General features: G+C 41.9%; 1 protein-coding gene across 4 annotated transcripts in view; it reads left to right on the top strand.

Annotated features, from left to right (window-relative positions):
• The window catches only part of rbm27 (RNA binding motif protein 27), a 164,745-nt gene that overhangs the window by 86,184 nt on the left and 55,739 nt on the right, over positions 1-22,822 (top strand). For 2 of the 4 annotated variants that reach the window (XM_078551101.1, XM_078551103.1), the window contains exons 18-19: positions 4,002-4,187; positions 13,325-13,408. In XM_078551101.1, coding sequence (XP_078407227.1) covers positions 4,002-4,187; positions 13,325-13,408 — 270 coding nt within the window. The remainder of the gene's footprint in view (positions 1-4,001; positions 4,188-13,324; positions 13,409-22,822) is intronic. The other 2 variants (XM_078551104.1, XM_078551105.1) reach the window with 1 other exon arrangement.

Here is a 22,822-nt window from a genome sequence, read left to right on the forward strand (position 1 = left end):
GTTCCACTCCAAGCCACATACTATCCTGACTTGGGACTATATCGCTGTTCCTTCACTGTCGTTGGGGCAGAATCCTGGAACCCCCTTTCTAACAGCACTGTGGATGTATGTACACCATATGACTGCAGCAGTTCAAGAAGGTAACTCACTACCACCTTCTCAAGGGCAGTTAGGGATGGGCAACAAATGCTGGTCCAGCCACTGATGCCCACATCCCGTGAATGAATAAAAAATAGGCAGTGGCAAGAGAGAAGTAGGAGAGTGATACGTTTGGGCGGAGAACCAAGAGGTTCAATGACAGTAATTCCAGGGGGTGATGATGAGAATGGAGTATAAGAGACAACTGCACAGGTCTCAAACTGGAACTGTCCAGCAACAACGTGGGCATGGTGGGAGCGCCTGAGCCAGAAATGTAAAGAGTGGGTAGCTAGGAAGCCGTTAAGGAGGGAATGCAAACCAGGGAATCAGAGTTCAGAGATTGTGTCATATGATCCTTTTATCAATCACAATATAGATGCTGTAACCCACTGAAGTGCAGTAATTCCTCATTTAGTGTGGCAATATATCCCCCAAAAAAATTGCACATTAAATGAAAACATGCTAACCGAAAATAATTCTCATAAGAAAACATGGTTACGTTCTTGACTTGTAATTTTTTGATTTAGCTGTGAGCTGACTTGATTCCAGGTGTGAGCTAACTGACCCTGGCTGCTCCTTCTCTCAGACAAAGGGAATAGCAGAGAAGTCTCGGACTTTACCTCAGCCCTGGCAACATGCTGCTGACTGGCGGCAATGCAGACACAGAGTGAGGATTGAGCACTTGGCCAGGAGTCCAGGATCACTACCAAACCCAACGTCCTGGCACCTTTTATTGGTTGTCAGTAGGCAGAGCCCTGGAAGGGCCATAAACCCAGCTCTAGCTGGAGTCACTCCAGGAGAGCCTGTAGTGGCTGTTGGCAAACAGCCTAAGCAGAGGGACAGGAACAGAAAGATCCTGTCTCACCAGATGAGGCCAGATTCAGTCCCTGTCCAATCGGTAGAGCCTGGGAATCACTTGGGAATGATAAAAGGAGTAGTCCATTCAGTCCCTTGAAGCTTACTCACCGTGCTTAAACAAAAATTGAGTAAGTGACAGGCAATGTTATTCAAAAAGGTTCCCTGACATGTAAACTGCTCTAAAGTAAAACAACAACGTGTTATTGGTAAGCGCTTGAAACAAGGGATTACTGCCCCATAAATAAACACCAGTGAAATCTCTTGGAAATAATGGTACATCATCGCCGACCCTAGAAGTATGACGACGGAGACAATTGTAATACAGGAAATGAAATAAGCACTCTTAAAACCGATATCCAGTAACATTGCTAATAGAATCAGCGGTTACAATGTTGCAAAGGGAGCTGAGATGTGGAAATGCTGGAGTAGTACACTTTTCCAGTGAAAGCAAGAAGTTTGCAAGAGGTCTTCTATAAACAATATTACAATGTGTTGGTAAGTATTGTGTTTTTCTTATACACTGCTGTTTGATAAACAACACAGCTACTTAGGGCTGAATTATAGGAGGCATCGGATTCCCTGCCGTTTCTCGACCCCCCCCCCCCCTCCCCCCTCCCCGCCCCAACCAGGGAGCTCCCCAAGGGAACACCAGCTGCCCCTCAGCCATTGAATGGCAATTGGCCGAAGGTGGGATTTCTGTCCTTCTGAATCAGGAAGGCCTGCCTTAGAGAGCTTATGGCCAATTGGAGGCCGACACTCTCCAGCACTTTGGGGCACAACCATGTGACATTTGATCATGATTTGGGTAACTGTTTGGGAGTCTCGCCAGGTGCCAAGCTGGTAGGCCCTGGTGAAGGGTTGGAGTCTGAGAGGCTGCTGGGGGAGGGGAACCTGGCATGAGGTGAAACCTGGGGGCGATGGGGGGGGGTCTCCAACGCCCACCCCCACCAGCCCACACAGGGAAACCTGCTGGGCTAGCCACTTGGCATGGGCAACCCCACCCCCCACAACCCGACCTCCCAGTAGTAGCAAGATGAGGCCCTTAAGTGGGAATTAATTGCCCATTTAAGAGCCTCGATTGGCCCACTGGCTGCCCAATGCTGGTAAGATTGTGGTGAGACAGGAGCAGGTTGGTAGGTGGAGGCAGTCCCGCTGGACTTTACATGTGCCCTGCCTTCAAACCTGCTGGCAGGCGAGCATAAACTCCAGCCTTTAATTTCTGTGTATAACATCGGGAATGAGTTTTTATCATTCACCTGTTTAGTGCGTGGTTAAGCCTAGTGTGATTTGGGGGTTTTTTTGCATTTTTTTTCCCAAATATCTGTGAAATGATGTATATATAAGTAGGACCTATTGATAGAACATTATAAAATCAGGAACTTTATTTGTTTCACTCTCCAAACTTGAAAAATGGTAGTCATTACAGAAATTCCTACTGCCTTTGCTTACATAAACCACCATTATTTTTGTTTCCTTGGTATAAGTAAATAAAGGCAACTGCTGTAACCATTTAGAATTCATTACAAGTGCAAAATTTCCATTTTGAAGTTTGGTATGTTGGTTACACTCATATACTGTAAGCAACAGTTCAATTATGGCAAACTAAATTGTTTTAAATTGTTCACCCTTTGCATTGTCTTTGGTGATTTATAGAAAAACAAATTCGGTTTACTTTCACTGTTCTAAAATTGCTTCCTTTGGAAGTTTTGTCCTTTGTAATTTTTTGTTGGTAGCAGCAAGTTCACAGTAAACTTTGGCAAGAATTGAGTTGCTGTCAATTAGTTTTTACTAGTTGAATGAGCAGAATACATGTTGTGATTTCTGGTCTGGATCTCCTCACCTAGAAGGGATTAATCTATAAAACCACACAGAATCTTGGCTACTTAAATAAGAACAGGCTGTTGTTTGTCTATAAATGGGTCATCTGTATACATTGTTAGACAGGATATGATGTCACATGGCACATGGCACAGTAGTTGGAATGTGTTAACACCGTGTGTATCACCAACTCAGGACGTATAGCCCCTGCCATTAAAGATGGTTGCTGATAGCCACCTGTGCATGTACAGTGGTCCACGCATGCACAAAGCCTTCCATGATGTCACTCTGAAGTGCCTGCCTGTATCGCTCTGCGCATGCGCTGAGGACTATCTGTTTTAGACGTTAGAATTAGGATTTAAAAAACAGATGACAAGCCAGGCCAGCAAAACTCTGCTTTTTGATACAGGTTGCATTGTTGTGGTGAGCGTTAACAAAGAGCATTGACGTTTCATACAGCAAGTTCTCAGAATATTGAGGGTCCGAACTAACCAAATACAGCCTTCTGTTTCCTCTCTGAGGATATAAGCAGTACCATGTTTTCTACTGGCTGCTGCTGATCTGTAGCTGGCAGTGATGTACCAATGCAAAACACACACCTGCACATGCGCTTGCATGAGTTGGCACCAAATTCAGCCATGTGTTACTTGGCCAAGCAGGATGTACTAGTAAGAGCTAACCAGCAATGGACCACTACTACTGTAATCTTTGAATAAAGAACTCCATGTTATTTGCCAGTCCCATTTGAGTATTTGGTGAGTTTGTCTTTGAAGGATAGAAGGAAATACAACACAGGCCTCCAATAGAAAACATTGTTGCAGAAAATGCTGTTGTATAAGGAAGTTTCTAGTAATAAATTTTCATCTTGGTAAAGAAACCAAGATGTTAGCCAAAAATATTTTGAATAGTTTGTTTAGTTCACTTTCTTTATTGGTAGATTTTGTTGCTTTTCATGATTGATTTGGCTTCATTTGCCCTTGACTGTTCCTCATTGAAGGTTCATCTACCTGTATTCTTCAAGGTCTGAAACTATTCTATACCAATTCTTTTATTTGTTGCTGTTCTAAGAAGACAGTATGAGGAATCAGGTTGTAAAAAGATGTAACATAAGATGTGACAGAAACAGGAACAAACTAGCACTGCTTTTACATTACAAATAGACAATCAAATCCATTGTCTGTTTCCAGGCTGCACGATTGGGCATTCTTCCTGGAGGACGTGGTAAGACTATGCAGACACGAGGCCGAGGTCGAGGCAGGAGCGTGAGAGGAAGAGGCGCACAGATGCATATGGTGGTTGATCACAGACCCAAAACGCTAACGGTGTTCGGCTTCACAGAGGAAGAAAAGGATGAATTAATGCCACATTTCTCAGTAAGTCCAGACCTAAAATTAAATTCAGTGTTCAAATTTAAGTAATCTAATTGGCAAAAGGTTGTAGATTTTTTGGTTTGGTTTATCTCCCAGCATTAGCAACATCTTGTGGTCCCCACATCCATGTTTTAGGCCTTGCTGTTTAACTACAATTTAGGAAGCGTGACCAGAAATTTAGGCTCATAAAGAAGAAATACTGATCACTGGGAGTTGAAAGTAGCGGGGGTAGGAAATAATCTTATATATAGTTTATTCTGGAGAAAGTACTTCCATATCCCCAACATGTTCCTGTTCTCCAGTCTATTTTAGATTGCTTAACATTGCTGACTTCTCTAATGTTCTGTTACCTGGCTGTGCTGCAGTGACAGTATGTGGTCAGTATACACAATACAAGTTTCCTACTTTCACTGAGTTGTTGTGGGGGTTGGCCTGCTAATCAATTTTAATGTTCGCAGCTCAGGTGAACCTCCCACAGCCACTTGGTGACCATGGCAGGTAACACTTCTGATTGATGTAATTTTTGTCCTGTTGTTTACTGATAAACATTTCAAATTACTATGGCAAACAATCTAAATTCCATGTCTGCTGCCTTGAATTTTGGGTGAAAAATGCAGAATTTAACACAACAGTTATTATAAATGAACAAAAATCAATGCAGACCGATGTGATGCTGTAATTTTCTGAATAAAATAAGTGTCTCAACTTGCATGACCAAAAAGTCAAAATTGCCTTGTCACCATGTGTAACATGCACCCAGGGTTTTGCAATGCTGTGGTCAAAGTGTCATTATTTCCAGAGGCATGACAGGCCAGTTGCAAGTGATAGACGTCAGCTAGAGCAAGTTGTGGGCCTGATTGAAAATACCACACTCTTCAACTATTCCCACACCGCCTACCTCTTGCATGTTTTAATATATAATATACCAATTAACATACCTGGGCCTTGGGTTTCAAAATAGTCACATGAGGAAAATACTTCGAATGCTGGAGATCTGAAATAAAAATAAAGTGCTGGGAAAACTCAGCATATCTGGCAGCATCTGTGGAGAGAAAACCAGAGTTAACCTTTCGAGTCCAATATGGCTGTCCTTCGGAACTCCGACTTCAAAGATTTTATTGCAGCTAAAACTGAACCTAACTTCAAAATAGTCATCCTGTAAAAGGTTTTGGAAGACACCCTACTGTTTATGATGCCAGCCCTTTTGTGGATTAAAGCCTTGCAATTCCCAGATGGGTTGCCTTGGAGGAGAACCATCACCAAGCCGATCTTGAAAGAAAAATGACAGGATGCACTGTTTAACCTTCTTGCAGGTGGCAGTTTTCTTATGTGCCCCCTTGCTTCCTTGAGAGTTTCCATCCTTCTGCCCTTACATAGCCTCAGGCAGGGAAATTGAGGTCTGGCCTGAGTTCCTCTGTGGGCCTAATAAAAGGACCCAAACCTTTGCCTGGAGATGATAATTAATTACAAACAGGATCAACATTCATCGTGAGGCGCCCTTGCCAGCTGCAAAAAAAACTTTGATTTGTTACCATGTATAATATGCTCCCTAACTTATAGATCAATTTTTAAGGGGGAAAAAAGAAAGTAGCACTTGCATTTATATGGCACTTTACATGACCGCTGTACATCTCAAAGCACTTTCCAGCCAATTAAGTCGTTTTTGAAGTGTCACTGTTATAATGTACGAAACATGGCAGCCAATTTGTCCACAGCAAACTCCCACATACAGCAATGTGATAATGACCAGATAATCAGTTTTTAGGACGTAGATTGAGGGATAAATATTGGATAGAATGCCAGGAATAGCTCCCCTGCTCTTAATTAAAATAGTGCCATGGGATCTTTTACATTCACCCAAGTGGGCAGATGGGGCCTCAGTCTAACGTCTCAAAAATGTGTATTATATTCGGAAAGTTGCTGTAAATTTTAAAATACAATACTCCTCGACTGTGGGTCACCCCACCCACCCAGGATTTTTTTTTTAACTGGAAAGTTGAGTGTGGGGTGAGGAGCTATGGGCACATCTTCATACATTGGTCATTTTATGCGTTTTTTTAAATGAATTTAACTTTTTGGGCCAGTGGCATTAAAAGTAAATAATGTGGTTATGGCTCCTTTTTAAGTTGACTATTTGTAATGGTTTGAAATATATGAGAACATTACCTTCCATGCCATATAAACCTTGAGGAATGCTTTCACAGTTACACATTTTCAGTTGTCAGTATTAGCAGTAACACACTTTCTCATTTGCAGTGCTGTGAATTTGTTACTTAGTGTTAGATAAAGTGTGAGAGAGAATGGTAGCATTGTGGTAATGTTAGTGGACTAATAAATGCAGATAGCCAAACTAAAGATCCAGAGACATGAGTTCAAATTCCACTACGACAGCTACTGAGTTCAAATTAGTTTAAAAAACTGCCTGGATTGAAAACGAGTGTCAGGAATCGTGATCATCTAACTACTGGGTTGTTGTAAAACCCATCTGCTTCGGGAAGAAAATCTGCCATCCTTGCCCCGGTCTGGCCTATATGTGACTCCACGAATGTGGATAATCCTCATCTGCCCTCTGAAATAGCCTAAGAAGCCACTGATTTGCCAAGATATCACCACCTCCTTCGGAAGGGCAAATAGGGATAGGCAGTAAGTGCTGGCATTGTCAGTGACACCCAGATCCCATGAATTAAAAAAAACACAGAAATATTAAAGGATTTTGGGACTCATCACATCAATTAAAACTTTTTAAGAACTCTCCAGATGGTTGGTCCAATGAATAGCTGAGATGCTCAGATTTCGAAGGCAATAGTTTCCATTCCTCGCCTGTGCTGACAGCTAGTGAGACTTTGAGGGTTGGTTCATTGAACGCCTGGATGCTATTCAACATCCCAAATTAAGTTGGAAAGTGGTACTTAGAGTTCAAGATAATGCAGTTGCCACTGCCACACTCCATTATGGTGCAGAATATCCATCTTATTGACCTGACTGGCTAGGAATTAATGGGATAAATGATACAGTTTATCCCACTAAGGATATCAGATGAGTCTGTGCTCAGACTGGACAGGCTGCTGCTCATAAACAGTGCCTCAGTCTTAAGCTTCAAATAAATGAGATGTTCAAATTGGACAGGCCCTTTCCCTTTTGCACTGGGCCAAATCTGATCCTGTTTTTTTTTTAAATGGAAAGCTCAATTGTCATCTTTATTGAAAATAGCTATCCCAACCAATATGAATAAAGGATTGATGCTGTTTTGGGACAATTTGTTAAGCAACTGTCCCGTCAAGAATTTCCAGTGCCTCCAGCTCCATGGGCCAGTGCAAAAAGCGGTACACAGCAATTTGTTGCTTCTTTCAGTGGCCTTGCAGAAGAAAATTGTCAATTGACCGCCTCAGTAGATAGGTGTTTTTTATTATCCCCATTATTATCTAATCCATTTGATTACTGAAAATTTCACGACGTATCTGTCCTAGGACAGGAATCCAGTTCTCTGAAAATGTTGCAGTCAGGGCTTTTTGAGATCTTGGGGCCTGCTCGTTGTCTTTCTTGCAAATTCACAGCAATGAAGCATATTTTATCCTTCAATTAATGCCTTGAGCAACAGACTGTAATGTCCACCTCGTAGCATTGCACCAATATTTACAGTAACTTGGCAAAGTACCAATGTGCAATGGGTAAGCTTGTTATAGGAGCAGGCTGGGGAAATTGGTTGGTTCTTGCTCCTCTTTCCTTCCTGTCCCAAACCCAAGGGCAATAAGATTGATGATGGGAGTTACACAGCTGGCCCAGCTTGAATCAGTCAATTCAATATGGACCAAAGATGGTGAACCTGGGTTCATCCTTGTCTGTGTGACTCAAGATCATGCCAGATATGCATTTACTGACGGCCCTTACATTTATCTTCTAACACAGGCTTCATTACATAGATCTTGGTTAGGATTTTAAAAAAAAAGTTTTGCATTTATTCGGTGCATGTCATGTTTCTTGGAAAGGACCAAAGGACTCCAATTAAAATACTTTATAATAGCAGTAACTGTTGTTGTGCAAGGAAACATGACTGCTATTTTATGCTTAGCAAAATTTAACAAACTGCACTGAGATACATAACCAGTTAATCTGTTATTTGAGTTACTCATATCAGTGCTTTTTTTAATTTAGAGCTTAGTGGAGGCAAAATTTAGGCTAAGTCAGTGGTCAGTGAGTACAAGAAGTTATCAGCAGGTGGAATTTCACTCTTTTTATGCTGAGGATATATTTTCAAATTGAGATTTTGTTTTATTCCTATTGCACTTTAAACCCTAGGGAAATCTGTTTTTTTTATTTTCATTCTTCGGATGCAGTTGTTGTTGGCATATTTACTGCCCATCATAGTTGCCCTTAAGAAGGTGGTGATGGGACTGCCTTCTTGAACTTCCGCAGTCTCTGTGGTGAAGGTTTCTCTCATATTCCTGTTAGGTAGGGAGCTCCAAGATTTTGATCCAGTAACTATGAAGGAACGGTGATTATATGTCCAAGACATATATGTGGAACTTGAGGTGATAGTGTTCCTGTGTACCTGCTCCTGTTGTCCTCCTGGGTGATGGAGGTAGTGTGTTTGGGAGATGTTGCTGAAGAAGCTTTGGTAAATTGCTGCAGTGCATCCTGCAAGTACAGTGTGCTTTTTTAAAAATTCATTCACGGGAAGTGGGCATCTCTGGCTGGGCCAGCATTTATTGCCCATCTGCAGTTGCCCTTGAGAAGGTGGTGGTGAGCTGCCTTTTTGAACCACTGTGCAGTCCCTGTGGTGTAGATACACCCACAGTGCTGTTATGGAGGTAGTTTCAGGATTTTGCCCCAGCGACAGGGAAGGAACGGCGATATATTTCCAAGTCAGGATGGTGTGTGACTTGGAGGGGACTTCCAGGTGGTGGTGTTCCCATCTATCTGCTGCCCTTGTCCTTCTAGATGACAGCGGTCGTGGGTTTGGAAGGTGCTTAAGGAGCCTTGGTGAGCTTCTGCAGTGCACTGCTGCTACTGTGCGTCGGTGGTGGAGTGAGTGAATGTTTGTGGATGTGGTGCCAATCAAGCGGTCTGCTTTGTCCTGGACAGTGTTAACTTTCTTGAGTGTTGTGGGAGCTGCACTCATCCAGGCAAATGGGGAGTATTCCATCACATTCCTGACTTGTGTCTTGTAGATGGCGGACAGGCTTTGGGGAGTCAGGAGGTGAGGATCGTTGCAGGATCCCGAGCCTCTGACCCGCTCTTGTAGCCCCAGTATTTATATGGCTCGTCCAGTTCAGTTTCTGGTCAATGGTAACACCCCAGGATGTTGATAGTGGAGGATTCAGTGATGGTAATGCCATTGAATGTCATGGGGCGATGGTTAGATTCACTCTTGTTGGAGATGTCAATGCTTGGCACTTGTATGGTGCGAATGTTACTTGCCATTTGTCAGCCCAAGCCTGGATATTGTCCAGGTCTTGTTGCATTTGTATGTGAACTGCTTCAGTATCTGAGGAGTCGAAATGGTGCTGAACATTGTGCAATCATCAGCAAACATCCCCATTTCTGACTTTATGATGAAGCAGCTGAAGATGTTTGGGCCGAGGACACTGAGGAACTCTGCAGTGATGACTGACCTCCAACAACTATCTTCCTTTGTACTAGGTATGACTCCAACCAGCAGAGAGGTTTCCCCCTGATTCCCATTGACTCTAATTTTGCTAGGGCACCTTGATGCCACACTCGGTCAAATGCGGCCTTGATGTCAAGTGCAGTCACTCTCACCTCACCTTGGGAGTTCAGCTCTTTTGCCCATGATTGAACCATGTGGAGAGAGTGGATGTGTAGGCTAATGGGTGAAGTGCCAGTCAAACAACTGCTTTGTCCTAGATGGTGTTGGATTTCTTAAGTGTTATTGAGGCTGCACTCATCCAGGCAAGTGGAGAGCACTCTGCCACACTCCTAACTTGTGCTTTGTGGGTAGTGGCGAGACTCTGGGGAGTCAGGAAGTGAGCAACTTGTCAAAGAATACTCAGTCTTTGACCTACTCCAGTGGCTGTAGGATTATGTGGCTGATCTAGTTGGGTTTCTGGTCGGTGGTAATGATAATCCCATTTAACATCAAGGGGAGGTGATCAGATTCCCTCTTGTTGTGGATGTTGTCCTATGTCTTGTTGAATGTGGCTATGAACCACTTTATTATCCTACAAGAGGGAAGGCCATTAATAAAGCAGCTGAAGATATTTGGGCCTAGGACACTGCCTTGAGGGAATCCTGCAGTGACATCCTGCAGCCAAATGATGAACCTGCAAAAATCATCTTGCCTTGTGGCAGGTATGACTCCAGCCATTGGAGAGTTAACATATTCATTCAGGGGATGCTGCTGGCTAGGCCAGCATTTATTCCCCATCGCTAATTGCCCTTGTGGAGGTGTTGGTGAGCTTCTTCTAATCTTCCTTGACTCAGTGCCACACTTGGTTGAATGCTACCTTGATATCAAGGGCAGTCATTCTCACTTCATCTCTAGAATTCACCTCGAGTTTGCGTTTGAACCAAAGTTGTCATGAAGTTAGGAGCTGAGATGTCCTAGCAGAACACAAACTGAACATTGATACAAAAGCAAAAAGATGTGAATGCTGGAAATCTAAAATTAAAAACAGAAAATGCTGACAATACTGAACAGGTCAGGCACCACCTGTGGAGGGAAAACAGAGTTAATGTTTCACGTTGATGACCTTTTGTCAGAACAAGAAAAGCTTAGTGTTGTAAATAAAAGCAAAATACTGCGGATGCTGAAGATCGAAAATAAAAACCTAAATGCTGGAAAACTCAGCAGGTCTGGCAGCATCTGTTTTTCCAGTATTTTCTGTTAAGCTTAGAGACGTAATAGGTTTTAAGCAAGTACAAAGGCAGGGAAAGGCTGGAAAAGGAGAAAGAACAAAAGGGAAGATTTGTGTAAGGGTAGGAGAGATTAAGTTATAAAAGGATTGATGGTGCAAGGCAAAAGGAGGTGGTAATGGGTCAAGTAAAGAAATGAAAGAGGGGTCTAGAGGAGGTGTAAATACAAATGGCTTGAACCATTTCCCAGCAGCAGCCATCTGAAAAAAATGGAGATAGAGGTTATGATCTGAAATTGTTGAGCTTGCTGTTGAGTTCAGAAGCCTGTGAAGTGTCTCGTTGAAATATGAGGTGCTGTTTCTTCAACTCACACTGAGCTTTTTTATAATAGTGCAGGAGGCCAAGGACAGAGAGGGCAGATTTACACTGCGCTAAGAATTAAAGTGGCAAGCAAGTGGTAGCTCGGGGTCACGCTTCCGCAAAGTGGTCACCCAATCTTCATTTAGTCTCCCCAGTTTAGAGGAGACTGCGTTTTGAGCAGTGAATATGGTATACTAAATTGAAAGAAGTACAAGCAAATTGCTGTTTCACCTGGATGGTGGGAAGGGAAAATGTAAAGGGCAGATGTTTCATCACCTGTGCTGCTATGGGAAAGTGCTGTGAGAGGGGGCGGGGTGACTGAGGAGTGGACCAAAGTGTCGTGGAGGGAACAGTCCATTCAGAATGCTGAAGGGGAAGATATGTTTTGTGGTGGCATCTTGCTGGATGTGGCAGAAATGACAGAGGATGATCGGTTGAACATGGAGGTTGGTGATGGGAAGATGAAGGTGTGATGGTTCTGGGAGGGAGTGAAAGGGATGTGAGGAGAAGTTTGGGAAAAGGAATGGAGGGGAAACCTCTGAGAAAAAGCATTGACAATCAGGTCATTGGTGACTAAATGTCAGTTGATAACACCGTTGACGATTCTGTTCATCATTTTGACCGAATTGGATTTGTTCTGCATTATGTGGGCGTACTTTGACAATTTCCCACATTGTCAGGTAGATGTCAGTATTGCAGCTGTACTGAAACACCTCACTATGGGTGAGGCTACCTCTTCAGCACGACAGCTGGGATGTTGTTGAGGCCACAGTCATTGCAGTATTAGTGCACTCATTAGTGCACAGTGTGTTTGCTACCTGGGGGAAGGAACCTCCTGAACATTCAAAATGGTATTGTGCCAGAGAAATTATTTGTTTCTTAGGACATTTTTAAAGAGGAAATTTTGCCACCATGGTTTCAAAATCATTCTATACTGAATTTTCATTCAACTTAATATCTTTCATTCTCTGTGATCAATTTTTATGGCTTTTTGCCATGATGATGCTTATTTAGTGAATGCTGATGTCCCATAGAGAGAAGTTGTCATTGAGGAATTAGTGAGCTAAACAGTGCAAGTGATCTGATGAATGCCAGGGGGAATAGTCATTAACCCAACTATGGTTTAGTTTCAGTTGTGTTTAATTCCATCCTTTGAAGTATGGCTCTGTGATTCCTCCAACCCTTATGGGATTGTCATCATCAGCTACTAAATATTTTAACAAAACCATAGGAAAATAATTAAAAGGCTGAACAAAAATGTTACCACTAATTTTATACTGTTTGGTGTTTGAAATTATACTGAGACTCCTTTTAGAAGATTTCATTAAAGAATGGCCACTGCATGAAGTCTGCTGTGTATATCTCAAAATACAAGTTAGATTAGTCTCCCGAGGATCAGCACATATTGTCCAACAGAACTGCATAAGTTACAGAGCTTTGGGTCCATCTTTGTCCTTGTATTATGCAGAGTCCTGCTTTTCCAGAATAATGAATGAAGAACATTTACATGCTTGGATGTTTAAGCTAAGGAGCACTGTTTGAGCACGCTCCCCATTTCTTGTTTTCTTGGTCAGAGAGAATGAAAATCTGGATTTATTTGTGGTATGATGGTCTAGGTACCATAGACCTTTGACCTCTGCCCTGGACTTTTTTTTTTTACAATTTAGTAGGTTATACTTCCCTGTTCAGCTGCCACCCCACCCTTGGTGACAAAGAAATGATCAGTAACCCTGTAATTGTGGCAAAAACTAAATATAATAAAGATTCAGTAAGCCTCTCCTTACAGTCACAAAAAGGTTTAGCTGAAATCGATGTTGATGTTTCCAGAACCAGTTCTGTGGCCTGTCACCTAGGTTGTGTTTAATTATTTGGAGGCAATAAACTGGTTCATAGGATTTTAGACAAAGTGAGTTTTTTTTAAAAAAACTATCTGACTTTTTAAAATGTATTTTATTTGGTTTCTCTAGAAGTTTGGAGAAGTGGAGGATTTTCAAGAGGATACTCCTTTAAATATTAGAGTTGCATTCAAATCAAGAATTGAAGCAGAAAATGTAAGTAGATAGACCTTTTTTTCATTCGTTCTTAGGATGCGAGCGTGGCAAGGCAGGCAGGCTAGTATTTCCCATCCTTAATTGCCCTTGAGAATGTGGTGATGAGCTGCCTTCTTGAACCACTGCAGTCCATGTAGTATAAGTACACCCACAGTACTGTTAGGGAGGGAGTTCCAGGATATTGAACCAGTGACAGGAAAGGAATGGCAATATAGTTCCAAGTCAGGATGGCGTGTGGCTTAGAGGGGAACTTCCAGGTGGTGATATTCCCATGCGTCCATTGGCATTGTCCTAACAGTTGGTGGAGGTCGCAAGTTTGGAAGGTGCTGTCAAAGGACCTAGTTGCTGCAGTGCATTTTTTAGATGGTACACACTGCTGCTGCTTTGTGCCGGCAGTGGAGGAAGTGAATGTTTAAGGTGGTGGATGGGGTGTTGATCAAGGGGGCTGCTTTGTCCTGGATGACATTGAGCTTCTTGAGTATTGTTGGAGTCATATTAATGCAGACAGGTGGGAAGCACTCCATCACCCTCCTCACTTATGCCTTGTAGATGGTAGACAGGCTTTGGTGAGTCAGTCGGTGAGCTACTTGCAGCTAATTCCCAGCCTCTTACCTGCTCTTGTAGCCACAGTATTTATATGGCTGGTCTAGTTAAGCTTCTGGTCAATGGTGACTCCAAAAACGTTGATGATGGGGTATTCAGTTTTGAAATATCATTGAATGTCATGGGGAGATGGATTCCTTCTTGTTCAAGATGGTCATTGTGGGGCAGTTGTGTGGCGTGATAGTTACTTGCCACTAATCAGTCCAAGCTTAAATGTTGCCCAGGCCTTGCTGCATGCGGACATGGACTGCTTCAGTATCTGAGTCTTTGTGAATGATACTGAACTACGTGAATGAATAAAACAAGTTGCCCTTCCCTCCAGTTAGCATCCGCACTTCTGACCTTATGTTGGAGGGAAGGGCAATTTTTTTTATTCGTTTGCAGGATGTGGGCATCACTGGCTAAGCCAGCATTTATTGCCTGTCCTTAATTTCTCTTGAGAAGGTGATGGTGAGCTGCCTTCTTGAACTGCTGCAGTTCATGTGGTGTAGGTACACCTGCAGTGCTGTTAGGGAGGGAGTTCCAGGATTTTGACTCAGCGGTAGTGAAAGAATGGCAATATAGTTTCAAGTCAGGATGATGTATGGCATGAAGGGTGACTTTCAGGTGATAGTGTTCCTATGCATATGATGCTCTTTTTCTTCTACGTGTTAGAGGTCATGGGTTTGGAAGATGCTGTCAAAGGAGCCTTGGTGAGTTGCTGCAGTGCATTTTGTAGATGGTACACACTGCTGCCACTGTATGTTGGTGGTGGAGAGAGTGAATGTTTAAGGTAGTGGATGGGGTGCCAATCAAGTAGGCTGCTTTGTCCTGGATAAAGCAGCTGAAGATATTTGGAGATAAGACATTACCCCAGAGGACTCCTGCAGCAATATCCTAGGACTGAGATGATTGGCCTCCAAGAAGCACAACCATCTTCCTCTTCCTAGATATTACTCCAACCAGTAGAGAGTTTTCTGCCCGATTTCCATGGACTTCAATTTTGTTCGGGCTTCTTGTTGCCTTGATGTCAAGGAAGGTCACACTAACCTCACTACTGGAATTCAGCTCTTCTGTTCATGTTTAGATCTATGCTGTTGTAAGTCTGGAATGGAGTGCCCTCCATGGAATCCAAACTGTTCTTCGGTGGGCCAGTTGTTGCTGAGTAAGTGTCGCTTGATAGCACTGTCAACAACACCTATGATTGAGAGTAGAGTGATGAGCTGGTAATTGGCCAGATTGAATTTGTCCTTTTGGTGGACAAGACAGACTTGGGAGACTTTCCACATTGTTGGGAAGATGTCAGTATTGTAGCTGTACTGGAATAACTTGACCAGGGTTGTGGCTAGTTATGGAGCACAAGTCTTCAGTACCACAACTGGAATGTTGTCGGGGCCCAAAGCTTTTGGAGCACCCAGTGCATTCAGCCATTTCATGATATCACATGAAGTGAATCAAATTGCCTGTGAGAATGAAAACAAAAAACTGCGGATGCTGGAAATCCAAAACAAAAACAGAAATACCTGGAAAAACTCAGCAGGTCTGGCAGCATCGGCGGAGAAGAACAAAGTTGACGTTTCGAGTCCTCATGACCCTTCAACAGAACTGAGTAGAAACTAGTTAGTTCTACTTAGTTCTGTTGAAGGGTCATGAGGACTCGAAACGTCAATTTTGTTCTTCTCCGCTGATGCTGCCAGACCTGCTGAGTTTTTCCAGGTATTTCTGTTTCTGTTTTGTCTGTGAGAATGTCCTCATTGTGAAGGCGGGACTGTCTTCACAAGTACTGTACGTGGTCACTCCTGCCAATACTGTCATGGACAGATGCATTTGCAACAAGTGACTTTGTGAGGACAATGTAAAGTGTGTTTTTCTCTCTTTTTGGTTCTCTCGCTACCTGTCAGAGGCACAGTCTGACAGATGTTTACTTCAGGACCCAGCCTGGTCAGTCAGCGGTGATGCTACTGAGCCATTCTTGGACATTGAAGTTCCCCACCCAGGGCACATTCTGTGCCCTTGCTTACCCTCAGTATTTCTTCCAAGTCATGTTCAATATTGAGAGCATTGATTCACCAACTCAGGGAGGGCGATAGGTGGTAATCAGCAGGGGGTTTTCATGACTTCATGGGGCCCAGAATCAATGTTGAGAACTCTGGGGGCAACTCTGTCTCGACAGCATTCCACTGTGCAACCACTTGTCGGTGGGAAATGTGATGGAGGAATCTTGGACTTTGGCTGTACAGTATGATTCGATGAGCATGACTAAATCAGGCTGTTGCTTGACTAGTCTATGGGATAGTTCTCCCAATTTTGGTACTAAAAGTCCCAAATGTTGGTGAAGAGGACTTTGCAGGGTCGATTGGACAGGTTGTACCTTTGTCATTTCCGATGTCTAGGTTGATGGCAAGTGAGCCAATCGGTTTAATTCTTTAACTTTTCTGTAGCAGTTTGATACCTCTGAGTGGCTTGCTAGGTCATTTCAGAGGATAGTTAAGTGTGGACCACATTGCTGTGGATCTGGAGTCACATGTAGGCCAGACCAGATGAGGGTGACAGATTTCCTCCCTGAAAGGACATTAGTTAAAGATTGGATTTTTATGACAATCTGGCAGTTTCATGATTTTTGTTAATGAGACTTGCATTTGCATTGTTGAGTACGTGATGGATAATAAATGACGTTGCTGATGACTTATTTCACTATAAAATGTAATGATTTACTGTAATGCCTTCAGAACAACTAGAGTTGGGCAAAAAATACTGCGCTCCCAGCATCACCCACATCCCACAAAGACACCAAAAAGAAAATAAGTTTCCTATGTAGGCAGCATGTGCACATTGATCCAATATCAAACGTAACTGGCACAAAGCAGAACTAAACATATTTTTAATCTTTCCTGTTGTGACATATTTTCTGTAATGTTTACATTTTGAGATGATAATAGCTCTAGATCCAGAAATACCATATTTTATCAACATGAAAACTTGTTAAATATTAATGAATGACAAACATTGTAAGAAATGTAGAATTTCTGGGATAAATTATTTAGCTGTATGTATAAAATTCCAGGAACTGCAGAGTTCATGTTTCTAGTTTTGACGCTTAGAAAAGATCTGCTTTAATAACCACATAAGATAATATTTAGATGTCGTACACGCTGATCACACTGAAACAAAAAAAAAAATTTGAAAGAAGTTTTTCTCTTTGGCCAGCAAAGGATAGTTTTTATCATTATTCGGAATGTGAAGAAGGTGAATTTTTCTGCTTTGGTTGTCCTGGGTTAGCAAAAATTTCTGATTTTACCAGCTGACACCAACAACAACAACAACTTGTATTTATGTGGCACCTTTAAATATAGTAAATGTCCCAGAATGCTTCAGAGGAGCATTATCAAACAAAAATTTGACATTGAGGAGATTTTGAGACGAATGACCAAAAAGATAGCTTGCTTGAAGTAATAGGTTTTAAGTAGCGTCTTAAAGGAGAAAAGAGAATTAGAGGGGTTCACGGAGGGATTTCGAGAGCTAAGGCTTAGAAAGCTGAAGGCATGGCTGCCAAAAGTGGAGGGGCACATTAGTGGGGTGGTGAAAAAGGCATATGGGATACTTGCCTTTATCAATCGAGGCATAGATTACAAAAGTAGGGAGGTAATGTTGGAGTTGTATAGAACCTCGGTGAGGCCACAGCTGGAGTACAGTGTGCAGTTCTGGCCGCCACATTATAGGAAGGATGTGATTGCACTGGAGGGAGCGCAGAGGAGGTTCACCAGGATGTTGCCTGGGGTGAAACATTTAAGTTATGAAGACAGGTTGGATAGACTTGGGTTGTTTTCATTGGAGCAGAGAAGACTGAGGGGCGACCTGATCGAGGTGTACAAGATTATGAGAGGCATGGACAGGGTGGATAGGGAGCAGCTGTTCCCCTTAGTTGAAGGATCAGTCACAAGGGGGCATAAGTTCAAGGTGAGGGGCAGGAGGTTTAGAGGGGTGTGAGGAAAAACTTTTTTACCCAGAGGGTGGAGAAGGTCCGGAATGCACTGCCTGGGAGGGTGGTGGAGGTGGGTTGCCTCACATCCTTTAAAAAGTACGTGGATGAGCACTTGGCACGTCATAACATTCAAGGCAATGGGCCAAGTGCTGGTAAATGGGATTAGGTAGGTAGGTCAGGTGTTGCTCACGTGTTGGTGCAGACTCGATAGGCGAAGGGCCTCTTCTGCACTGTGATTCTGTAAAATTTAGAAACATGTGTTTATTTTTCCCAAAGATTACTGGTAAAACTTAGTGCTATGAGAGGGTTTTATCATCAGGGAGATAAAGTCCAAAGACCTAGTGAAACAATGGGTCTTTGCATTCAAAGAGAAAGATATGTATAAAGAAGGAGCAAGGGCTGTGTGTAAGAGAAGGCATTGTTAAGATCTTACAAGTGTGTAAAAAAGCCTTCAGCATCTATACCTAATGCTGCTGCCTTCAAAGGGCTGAAGTTAAGAAAACTCACTTGGAAAGCCATTTGTTCAGGGTATCATGTTTCTTTGCCTGGGTCTTTTAAAATCTCTGTGTCTTACTGTTGCCTTAACGAAAGTGTAACTGGGAGTTAGATTGATTAGGGATTTAGAAGTTATCATAGTAATTTGTAGATCTATGTATGCATTTAAAATCATTTCTCTTATTAGTAAATGTTTAATCCAGTTTTATAAAAACCTATAAGACTTGGTGGTCTTGTTACTACCGAATTCAAGGCACATATCTCGAAATTTATACAAATTGAAAATGAATTGTGACAGTTGTTTCAAGTTTCCCTCTGGGATTTGAACAGCTCAGCATTTACCATCGGCTGTGTCATAACATAGTTGGGGCTCTTTGCGGGATATATTTGAAATTCCTTGATATTTTTGGAGTTGATGAATCTTAAGGTTACAAGTACGAGAAGCACTTTGCATTCAGAAGTTGGTGTGAGGTTACTTTTGAAGTGGTGAGAGTGCATATATGGCTTTTGCAGTTGCTGAGAGTGGTTTGGGAGTTGAAGTTATAACTTTGGATGGTTTACAAAGGGTAACTAAAATTAAGTTACTGGAATTGACGGCTAAATTACAATTGGGGTCACCTGCAGGGGCTAAGAAAGCAGATATGATTGAAGGTATAGCACAACATTTAAAGTTGGATATGATACCTGACGCTAGTGAGTCACAGCTGGAGGTTGTGAGACTTCAGTTAGAAATGAAGAAGCTTGAACTTGAACAAGCACAGGAAATGAAAGAAACTTGAGTTAGAGGCAGCAGAAAAGGAAAGGGCATTTCCAAGGGAGCAAGTGGAAAGGCAGGAGAATGAAATGAAGCTGAAACTGGACTTCCAGGCAAGAGAGAAGGATAAAGAAAAAGAGGCGCAGGAAAGGGAAAGGGCATTCCAGCTTAAAAGGCTAGAAGTTAAAAAGAGATCTGAGATTCTGAGGAAAGTTCTGATAATGAGAAAACTTTTAACTTAAAACCCAGTGGGGAGATGTTTAAATTTGTACAAGCTCTTCCCAAGTTTGAGGAAAGAAGTGTTGAAGCATTCTTTATTTCATTTGAGAAGATAGCTAAACAGATGTAATGGCCACAGGAAAACTAGATATTGTTGTTACAATCGAGGTTGGTGGGTAGACCACATGAAGTAGATGCTTCACTGTCAGAAGGAATGTCGGTGAATTATGATGTGGTAAAAAAGACAATTTTGAGTGCACATGAGTTGGTTCCTGAGGCATATAGGCAGAAATGTAAGCATATGGGAAAACCGCCTGGGCAAACTTATATTGAGTTTGAAAGAATAAAACAAAGTAATTTTGATCGGTGGATATGGGCATAAAAATAGAGACAACATATGCAGCTCTTGGAGAAGTAATTATTTTGGAAGAATTTATAAATTCAGTCCCTTCAGTAGTGAGAACTCCTGTGGAGGAACAGAGGGTTCAAACAGTAAGACAAGAAGCAGAGATAGCTGATGATTAAGAGTTAGTTCACAGAGCTAAATCATTTTTTGTCACCCTTTCAAATTGGAAAAGGATAGAAAGTGGGAAGGTGAAAGGAAGGTGGGTAGGCAGGAAGGTGCTGAGGGTAGAAGTGACATTCAAAAATTGAGGTGTTTTCATTGTAATAAAGTTGGACACATGAAGTCAGTGTGCTGGAAATTGCAGGGCAAATCTGTTGGCATTGTAGGGGTGCAGATAAGTTCTGGAAGTAAGAGTACTGTGGGTTCTGAGGATCGGGCGCAGGAAAGAACAGTGGTTTGTGTACAGATAAAACAGGGAGAATCAGTGATAGGTAAAGAATTGGGAATGTGTTCACAATTTCCCAAGGGAATTCGGAGGAGCAGGTTGCAGAAATGTTTAGAGATTTTGTATGTGAAGGGAAAGTGTTTCCATGTGTACAGCGTGGAGTAGGTAAAGATCTTAAAATTTTAAGAGATACAGATGCTAGTCAATCCTTAATGTTGTAGGATAGTGACATTTGTTCAGAGGGAGTATTACAGGAACATGTGATAATAAGTGGGGTTCATGGAGATGCTAAACCTATTCCATTGTGGAAGGTAAATTTAAAGAGCAAGTGGAAAACTGCTCCTTTGGAAATGCCCTTTCCTTTTCTGCTGCCTCTAACTCAAGTTTCTTTCATTTCCTGTGCTTGTTCAAGTTCAAGCTTCTTAATTTCTAACTGAAGTCTCACTACCTCCAGCTGTGAAGTGACTGTTGGGGTGGTGAAAAAATTGCCCAATGCAGGGGTTCAGTTTATTCTGGGTAATGATATAGCTGGATCACAAATGTGGGTGATGCTTATGGTAGTTGAGCAGCCTGTGGAGTTGCCTTCAACAGAAGTGTCGCAGAGATAGTATCCTGGATTATTTCCAGATTGTGTGATAACGAAATCACAGGCTCATAGGTTGAAACAAGAAAAACAGAAGGACAGGCAATTGAAAGACAGAAAGAAAGAAGGTGTTGAAATCCAATTAGCTGACACTGTGTTTGATAATATTGTTCAGGAAGAAAGACTACAGGACAATTCAGCTGAAGTGTTTAACTCAAGGAAGTTAGTGGAGTTACAGAAAAAAGATGTGCAAATACAACATTTATATCAGACAGCTTACTCAGAAACAGGCAAAATGTATTCCAGAATGTTATTACCTTAAGCGTAATATTTTAATGAGAAAATGGAGGCCGTATCATGTTTCAGCAAATGAAAGCTGAAGGGAGGTGCATCAGATTGTTACCCCATTAGGGTATAGAAATGAGATTCTGAGGATAACTCATGAAATTCCAATGGGGGGACATTTAGGAATTAGAAAGGCATAGGCGAAGGTACAGAAACTTTTTTATTGGCATGGATTGCATAGAGATGTAGTCAAATTCTGTAGAACATATCACGCATGTCAGGTGATAGGGAAACCACAAGCATTGATTAAGCCGGCACCTTTAATCCCAATTCCAGGATTTGAAGAACCTTTTACTAGGATCATGATTGATTGTGTAGGACCCCTCCCTAAGACTAAAAGTGGAAATCGTTATTTACTGACAATAATGGATGTATCTACCAGATTTCCTGAAGCCATATCTTTGAGAAACATTGTAGCAAGGAAAATTGCGGAAGAGTTAACTACATTTTTTACAAGATATGGTTTACCTAAGGAAATACAATCAGATCAGGGTTCAAATTTCATGTCACAGCTGTTTAAGGAAGTAATGAACAGTTTGGGGATTAAACAGTTTAAGTCAACAGTTTATCATCCTGAATCACAAGGGGCTTTGGAAAGATGGCATCCAACTCTAAAAACTATAATGAGACCGTGCAGTCAGGATTATCCACAGGACTGGGATAGAAGAATTCCATTCTTGTTATTTATTATTAGGAACGCTCCTAATGCATTGACTGGTTTTAGTCATTTCGAACTAGTCTGTGGTCATGAGGCAAGGGGACTACTGAAATTGATTTAAGAGAAATTGATGGGTCAAAATTCAGAAACTACTTTCCTGAATTACATATCAAACTTCAGAGAGAGGTTAGACAGAATATGTGAGTTGGATAGGGAACATTTAAAGATTTCACAGCAAGCGATTATAAGTAAAAGCGGACGGGAAAACTACAGCTTGGAATTTTGTCGCTGGAGAGAAGTACTAGTTCTGTAACTAGTACTGGGTGACTCATTAAAGGCAAGGTTTAGTGAGCCTTACAGGATTGAAAAGAAATTGAGAGAAGTAAATTATATAATAATTTAAATAAGAAAGAAGCAGAGGGTGTGTCATGTAAATATGCTTTGACAGGGAAGAGGACCTAAAGGAGGTGTTCGTGGTAGTAGATAAAGAAAAAGGAGAAATGTAGAATTCTGAAATTGATTATTCTCTAATCAAATTGCATAATGAGGGGGTACTCGCAAATTTAAATGTAATATTGAGTTACTTTCCAGACAAGTGTCAAAGTGATTTGGAAAAGCTATTGCAGTCACACAAAGCTATTTGTGGAAATAGGTTAGGGAGGACAGATTTAGGTATACATGACGAGTCTGTAGAAGTTGCATCTTCGGTAAGGCAACATCCTTATAGATTGAATCTGGCAAAGTTATCTCAAGTACAGAAAGAAATTGACTTTGTGCTTCAAAATGATATCATTGAGTCTAGTTGCAGTAACTGGAGTTCGTCTTTGTACTGGTACCGAAACCGTATGGAACACAAAGACTCTGTGTGGACTATCGAAAGGTGAATGTGGTGACAAAAGTGGATTCATATGCTATACCAAGGTTGGAAGATTGCATTGAGAAAGTGGGGCAAACAAAATTTATCACAAGGATTGACTTGCTAAAAGGACACTGGCAAGCACCGGA

Source organism: Cetorhinus maximus, chromosome 10, assembly GCF_964194155.1.
Source record: "Cetorhinus maximus chromosome 10, sCetMax3.hap1.1, whole genome shotgun sequence".
Lineage (NCBI taxonomy): Eukaryota > Metazoa > Chordata > Chondrichthyes > Lamniformes > Cetorhinidae > Cetorhinus > Cetorhinus maximus.